The following is an 8,144-nucleotide window of genomic DNA, read 5'->3' as shown; positions in this document are numbered from 1 at the left end:
CACAATAGCACTGTTGCTATTTCCGACATGCTACCTGTGTGAGGCGGGGGCTTTGTGCGGCAACGGCGACTAAAACAAAATTACGAAGTAGACTCGATGTAAAGCACACACTTCTGGTGTCATTGTCTCCTATTACCCCGAGATGGGACCGCCCGGTTGCAGAAAATCAAGCTCGGTGCTCGCACTGATTCAGCATTGTGGTGAGTTGACATTTTCATGCACTTTGAATTTGCGTTGTGTCGTATTTTGAAGGCATTAAACATTACCATAGCGATCAGAGTGTTGCGGCCAGATTAGACTCTCCTCGTGTTTATTATTATCTCTAGAAAACACCACAGTGTTCATGCAGCTCTTACCATATTATTTTGTAGTATTTATCCGCCACACATTAAATGCCGGTCCGTGATAATCTTGTCTGACATAAACCGGTCCGTGGGGCAAAAAAGGTTGGGGACCCCTGCCACAGTGCATTCATTTGTCTTGAAGACTTTAAGTTTTTTTTTTTGTTTGTTTGTTTTTTGTTTTTTTGTTTTTTACGGCGATGACGTGTCGAGTCCAAATTGAGAGCAACCTTCAAAGTCGAACGTATTTTTGCAAAGCTGATTATGTTTCACATAAATGTGACAGCCGGCGGTCTTGAAAATATGTATACATGTATACAAATATGTATACATGTGTAATGTATCATCGTTATTATTTAAACGTGGATTGCGTTATTAATTTCTAAACAAGATTTGTTTTTTGTTTTTTGTTTTTCTCAAAGATGTAATTTATAGATCTAACGTCATCGTTTTAAGGGTGGAAGAGAAATGCATTGAGGAACAACCCTGTCACAAAAGTCCAAGCCAGCATTCATTCGCACTCCCCACTCGCCGCATCACAAACGGCGAGTAGAAAAAGGGTGTGGCCAGGTGATGATTTGCCATGCTCGCCAAGCCAATTTGGCTGATCAAAATCGCCCCGGGGAAACCCGTGCTAAAAGCCTCGACTTTGAAGCAGAAATGTGCAGATATACTGGATGCGCACGCAAATTAAATTAGCCCACAATTCTCCATGTGGCCTGCTAATACATATGATTGGTTCAAGTACAATCAGAACAAAGCTTGTCAATCCAATGTCACTTTATTTATATATGCCAGTAGAGAGGGTTAGTTCCCGGTACAGTGGTGAAGTAGGTGCCTGCACGCACAGCGAGCGGTGACCTAGGAGCCACAATTCCCACAGCACAGGGCTCCTTCTGAGGACACACGGAAAATTCTAGAATATTACTATGATATATGAAACAATGAAAATATGGAGATGGATTAATATAAATGTCTTTGGACTAATATGATTTAGAAACATAACAGACTACAAATCTAAGAGCCATGTAAAAAGAAATCATGGAAAAATGATTTACAAAACTACATTACAAACTAAATTGACAAAACTAAACAAATATATATGAATTAAATGCTAAATTAAAAAAGGGATTCATGAGCCTGGTTTTAAAAGCAATGGTAACTACACTCAAGAGTGGCTAGGCAATTTTTTAAATACTTTTTAGCCACATTGGCATAAAGGTTTCATTATCCAGTGCCAACCCCGTAAGCAGGTACAAAACACTGTTATACGATTAAGTTTGAAACAGTAAACTAAAACAAATAAGAATTTGATATTTTTACGTAAACTCACTCAGAAAAATCAGGCATTGTTTAATGTTGAATTAAATTCAATAAAAAGTAATTACAAAGTATGTTCCCTTCAGTTTAATATATTGTTGCACAAACTTTTGAGACAAGCACTGCATTCAAGCAACTTCTGCAACTCTCATTAAAGCATCTCAGCAAGCCAGCTGGCAAGTTAGTAGCCTAAATTTTGCCTTAATCTTCAGATAACATGACATTATCTTTTTTAACACTAGACATAAGCACTGGGAACCTACTGGAGTCACTGCTTTGAATGCGCTGCTCTTCTTTCTCTCACACTCTTCTTATTCTTATTTAACTTTTTCCTATTCCTATATTTTTTCAGTTTTGTTTTTAAATTTATTTTACAGTTTTATGTTTTATATATATATATATATATATATATATGCACACACACACCCCAGCAGTTCCAATGCTAGTTTAGATCTTATGCAATGTACTGTATTATATTTCTAATTTGTAGAGTTTCTGGTTTACTTGCACACAAAGTAATCAGTGTAGTGGGAGTCAAGCCAATACAGTATAATAAGACTTTGGCGTGCATGTAAGACTGGCTGCAAACAATAACAATATTCAGGAAGTGAATCGACCAATTCATCAAAGTAAACTTCATGTCCCTCTGCAGAGCTCATAGTCACACCTGCCAACACAGGCGGGAGGAGGAGGAGGAGGAGGAAGAGGAGGAGGAGAGCCATCTATAACCGCACAGAGGCAGCACAGAATACTCCTATGGTGGCTCTGGTAAAAGATAGATGGGCAGGCTAAGGCACAAGCTGAGGCCTGATCAACCTCAGCTGGGTCGCCCGAGTCAGGGTGTCTGATGTTCAAAAGAATTGAACCACTTGGTGGACTCATGTTAGGTTAGAGACCGATAAAGATCTGTCTTAAATGAGTCACCACAATGCTCAAACAAAAAACAAAACAAATTATGTTGGATGACTGCCAACATCAAAGATGGATCTTATACTGTGTACAAATAAAAGCAGTCATACACTGTGGACTAAAGTAAAGGAACATGACCATCAACGTGATTTCTCCCTGGATTTTAATTCTTCATTAATTGCTTTCAGCATTGTAAATTGGAAGAAAACATTCATTCATTCATTCATTTTCCGAACCGCTTGATCCTCACTAGGGTCGCGGGGGGTGCTGGAGCCTACCCCAGCCGTCTTCGGGCAGTAGGCGGGGGACACCCTGAATTGGTTGCCAGCCAATCGCAGGGCACACAGAGACGAACAACCATCCACGCTCACATTCACACCTAGGGACAATTTAGAGTGTTCAATCAGCCTACCATGCATGTTTTTGGAATGTGGGAGGAAACCGGAGGACCCGGAGAAAACCCACGCAGGCCCGGGGAGAACATGCAAACTCCACACAGGGAGGCCGGAGCTGGATTCGAACCCGGCACCTCTGCACTGTGAAGTCGACGTGCTAACCACTGGACTACCGGGCCGCCCTGGAAGAAAACACTTGGGTAAATTACATTTCTGTTCCACAGTTCATAAAGCAAGGTCCAGAAAGATATGCTTGGATGTGTTTAGCGTTGGAGAACTTGACTTGACCAGAAATAAATATACTCTAAGTACTTACAACATAGAAGTCATCTGGAGCCTTGCTGTGTGAAGAAAGGACGCCGACTGCAGTGATAGGCTCTGTCGGCATCTGGTTGCTCGCCTCAGACATGATAAGGTTCTGACAAAAAACGGGGAAATCAGACACTGTTAATGTTTTCTCTCCTTGTACTTGGAATATGATTAAATGTTGACTTCATGCTGTACGTGTACAATTTGGTCAAAAAAGAAAAGCACAAAAAGACCGACAGTTGCACAAATTGACGCTTGCATCATTAAGCTTCATTACACAGTGAATGGGCTCCCGGGCTGAAAGGTCCAAAACGCCACAGTATTGACTTCTCAATGAGGCTTATTGGGATGTAAAAGAAAAAGCGTCCTTCTAACGGAGAATCAAATGACAACTCAGACCAGAAAGCATTTGGAGACCACCCAATTACTTCAACAAGTCACAAATTAGACAGAGCAATCACATATTTTCAAGGAAGTCCCCATCAATTGCTATCTATCCCTGTCTAGGGGAATTTTGGCCTAATGGGTCTGCATGCTATGCAAGCCTTTTACAGCCTAAGTGGCTTTGCAAAGGTTTCTGATGCAAGTTTATTCAATTAGGTTTAAAGCATTGTTGTACTAACTGACAAAGTTAGTGCGTTCAATCTTGATGTTTACAGAATCTATCCCAATTACGTTGATCAAATTAAATGATTCACTCCAGAAACAGCTGTCCCCTAACAAATGTTAGATTGCTGCTGTTATTCAAATGAAACAGGTTGGCCAATTGACTAATTGAAAGACAGATCCCTCCGTAACATAAATTTGAGTCTGAGGCTCAGAACCTCGACTAAGGTAACCGAGCCTTCCCAAGAAAGTTACTGTTAATACTGGGAAATGAATTTGAAAGTAACTTAGTGATAGAAGCTATCTGCCACTAAGAATATTAGGTAACTTAGACATCCTGGAATAGTAACTAATTAATCGTTTTGTGCAATTTCTGTGTAACCAGACCAGCAGAAACAGTTTGTGTCGAACTTGTCTGAATCACTCATTTCCTAAAAAGACCATGTTACACTTTCCTAAAAAAATTAACCTGCTATATAGTGTATCATCACATCTTAAATGTAATTTTATTGTACACAGTATTTTTTATGTGAAGCTTTTATTTATTTGAGAATTGACTGCTATCAGTTTTTTTTGTTTCACATTGTGTGAGATCACAGTGGGTTACCCCTTTTCCAACCCGTATACTGGGTCATATAAATTTCAGGGCAGTGGTTAGTGCCGTGCATATGCTCCCGCTTTATTTGCAAGGAATCTTGGTATTGGAAGCGTATGCGCAGCATCCTCAGCGTAGCAAGCCTAACTTGAACACATTGTTTCTCCGCTGCGTTTTCATGTTATCTTTTGCCTCTACGGTGAAAATGAGACAGCGTGGATCCAGACACACATTTATGTTTGTAAAAGTCCATACTTTTGGCGTGCTCTTTGGTTGAAATACACAAGCACAGGTAAAAAAGAAAAAAATTGGCAAAACTCAGACGCAGCATAGCGACACACTTTTGGAGCATGGAGGAAATGGACTGCTTTTTTCCTGTGATGAGTGACATGAATATAATCGGTTTTATAATTGCATTGAAATTTTGCACCCTCCAAGTTATTGAATAAGTGAGAATAACGCGCCAATGAACATGTTCAATGAAAAATTGCAGTAAATTAAAAAAAAAAAAACAATCAAAATACTGAGGGGGAATAAAACGTGGTGCTGAACTGCGAATATGCGGGTGTCCACTCGACAGCTGCTCATGCTTATGGAAAAGATAATGAGTTTTAGTTTCATTTACTGGATGTGAAATGAACTGTCACCTTAAAAAGCCTAATCCTTAAAATAATTTTTGTGACCCCCCCAGCATCTAGCATAGCCCAAAAATGAATGGGCTACATCCATAAAGAATTATTTTCATTGCATCCATTTTGTGTAAGCGGAGAGCTACACTTGTCTGGAATCTTTCTCCGATTACTTCAGGCAAAAGTTGGACAATACCCTGGACTGGTTCTAGTCAATCACGGGACGCATTTTGTGACACACAGCCAATCATTGTCACATTTTCACGTTCACTGAGTAGAAACTGAATCTACACTCCCAGCAACAAAGTATACTGAGTGCATCACTACACCATCAGTGATTTCCACACAGACTTTTAGATACAGAACTGAAATAACTCACAGGCCGCCGTTTGAAGAAAAACGCGAATAAAATATGCTCTAAAGTTGTGTTTTTGTTTACCTGACTGAAGCTTCTTTGTAACCTCAGCGCTGTTTCTTGGGACTTTGTACCTCCAACCTGCAGGAAGTCAAAGCCTAAAAGGTCTACTCACAAATCATTAACTAATACCGGGCCAGCTTTGTTTTTATGCAGTCGCCCCAAGTTTCTTCAGAGTCAAATAATACTACTACTACTCTTACTACTACTACTCCTACTCCTACTACTACTACTACTACTAATAATAATAAATCAGGTTCAGATAATAGTTGGGGGGGATGGGTGGAGGAAAATGACAAAAAAAACCCCAATTATTTGGAACTGGTTGATATTTTCTTTTGTTGGTTATACAGTTGGACCAAAAATCTTGGGAAATACCTCTCAAGTTATACAGACCTTTGCCATCCACCATCATGTATGAGTTCATTCAAGGGGAGAGATGACACAAATAAATGAGAGGTTTTATGAGGTAAGGAAACTCCAAACTTTAAAGTAAATCCATTTATCCGGGGTCAGGTTGCAGAGGCAGCTATCTGCATCAGCTGAGACTCATGGTCACGACCGACAGCTTGTAATAGTAGGAGAGAAGGAGAACATAGACCAATTAGTAAATCGAGAGCTTTGCCTTTTGGCTCAGCTCCATCCTCACCATGAAAGACCAATGCAGATCAGTGCAGCTGCTATAATATTCTCCCTGTCGATCTTGAACTCTTTTCTTCCCTCACTCGTGAACAAGACCCTCAGACCCTTAACTCCTCCACTTGGTGCCCCAAGTTCTCTTCTGCGATCTGGAAAGGGCACTCCACCTATTTCCCACTGAGCTTTGGAGTTACTGTTCTCAACACAGTCTCTTTTTGTTCGGTGAGGTTCAAAACCGATGCCTCCATTTATTTGCATGTACTGTGATGGATGAAATGGATGGAATATTCCCAGGGTCACATCTGCAAAGATATTTCAAAAGTCTGAAATGGATGAATTTGAGAACCATTACGGCAGCTTTTGATTGACATTAGAGTTTCCACTCTATTTTATATCATAATCATATATATAAAGTATTATTATGTACGTATGTTGGCTTCTACAGTATCCCATAATACGTAGCTTGAAAGCCTCTATGTAACATCGGCAATTAAACAGTCATCATATATAACCTGATCATACAAAATAAATTATGTTATTTTGTCATGATTAATTTATTCAAATCTGCCATAACTTTTTTCTGGTGTGTTGCCTCTGGTCATGTGTTAAATTGTTGCATTGCACTTGATGTGATCACTTTTCCCACATTGTTCATCCAAATAAATTATTCAATATTTGGTGGGAAAATGCTCAGCGGAAAACTGCCAACTTGCATGACCAGATTTTTCACCACCACGGCACAGTCTTCCTGTATGAGTTCTTCATGAGATGGTTTTCACATTATACAGACAAGACATTACACGGTCATTGGTTAACGCTTCAGGTTTCATGGTTGTAATGTTGTTAGATTATATTTTCAACATAATTTCCATATTTTTCAACTCATAATTTGATGTGCAGGGTGTTTTTTTTTTTTTTTTTTTAGCATGCACCCACCACCTCCTCCTCCTCATCATCATCATCATCATCACGTCACTCTCCTTAAACACTCACAAATTTCACAGCCCGTTCTTTCACCTCAAAGCGTTGCCACCTTTTCAAAAATAGGTGCGCTCATTTAGAATTTCTCGAGGTAACACTGAAGTTGCGATCATGACATGTCAAGTGTCGAGACAGAAGGACAAAACATGCTGGAGAAAAGATGCAGTTGGTGGAGTATTTGTCTAATTACAGAAAAGGTGATAAAACAGTCTTCAGATACCAAGAAAAAAAATACTTTGTATTATGTTTGCCATCAACTACCAATGAAATCAGTGTCATGTTTCTGTGAGGAGCAGCTGTTTCATAGCATTGAAGGTTGTAACAGCGAGACCCTGGATCACATTTTATTTCTGGCTACTTAAGATTAAGAATGATTCGAAATGCACAGGATCCTTCTGTGTACAAAAGACCACACATAGTGTAGAGGAGCATGTTGAGTAAGTGGGCTGTAGGTGACCCTGCACCATGCTCAGCAAATGCCTATGCCTAAATGATTTTAAAACAGTAATATTCTCCTTTACCTCTTTAAAGGTCATCGGCTATGTTTTGTAATTTGCTGACACTCATTTTGGAGCTGGAGATGGAGATTTCTGTGTTGCCACCTGGAGAGTACCAGTAATAATATCTTTATATCAACTTGGGAAATCTATTGCGTCCCGAGTGTCACTGTCACCTGTATGAACCCATTATGCACTGGGTAGAAATGTGCAGGGCTCATTTCAGATATGACCCTCACCCCTCCTTCTCTCTTTTCTGGCGACGCATATAAGCCCTCGTGTCTCCCGAATAGCTTATAATAACATGTTTTAAGAAGCCCGCCCTTAGGGCCCCCATAGGATGGAACCTTGTAAAGCTTTATAATATCATGCTTTTCTCTAATTAAAGGTCAGTTTGGTCTCATCTTTGGCTTTGCTGAGGAAACTGGGGGTGGAGGCGTTGTCTTCAGTTTTGTGCGTGTGTGTGTGTGTGTGTGTGTGTGTGTGTGTGTGCGTGTGCGTGTGTGTG

The 8,144-nt window shown here is 40.0% G+C and overlaps 1 protein-coding gene across 1 annotated transcript in view; it reads right to left on the bottom strand.

Annotated features, from left to right (window-relative positions):
* LOC109511651 (multivesicular body subunit 12B-like) overlaps window positions 1-5,609 on the bottom strand; it is a 37,806-nt gene extending 32,197 nt beyond the window's left edge. Inside the window, exons 1-2 of the mRNA XM_019862887.1 lie at window positions 5,544-5,609; window positions 3,282-3,383 (exon numbers count right to left, since the gene is read on the bottom strand). Of these exons, the coding sequence (XP_019718446.1) occupies window positions 3,282-3,374 (93 nt within the window). The 5' untranslated portion in view covers window positions 3,375-3,383; window positions 5,544-5,609. The remainder of the gene's footprint in view (window positions 1-3,281; window positions 3,384-5,543) is intronic.
* Window positions 5,610-8,144: the final 2,535 nt, after the last annotated feature.

The sequence above is a fragment of the Hippocampus comes genome, unplaced genomic scaffold (genome assembly GCF_001891065.2).
Source record: "Hippocampus comes isolate QL1 unplaced genomic scaffold, H_comes_QL1_v1.1 scaffold147, whole genome shotgun sequence".
Taxonomy (NCBI): domain Eukaryota; kingdom Metazoa; phylum Chordata; class Actinopteri; order Syngnathiformes; family Syngnathidae; genus Hippocampus; species Hippocampus comes.
This window is presented reverse-complemented; position numbering and strand designations above follow the sequence as displayed.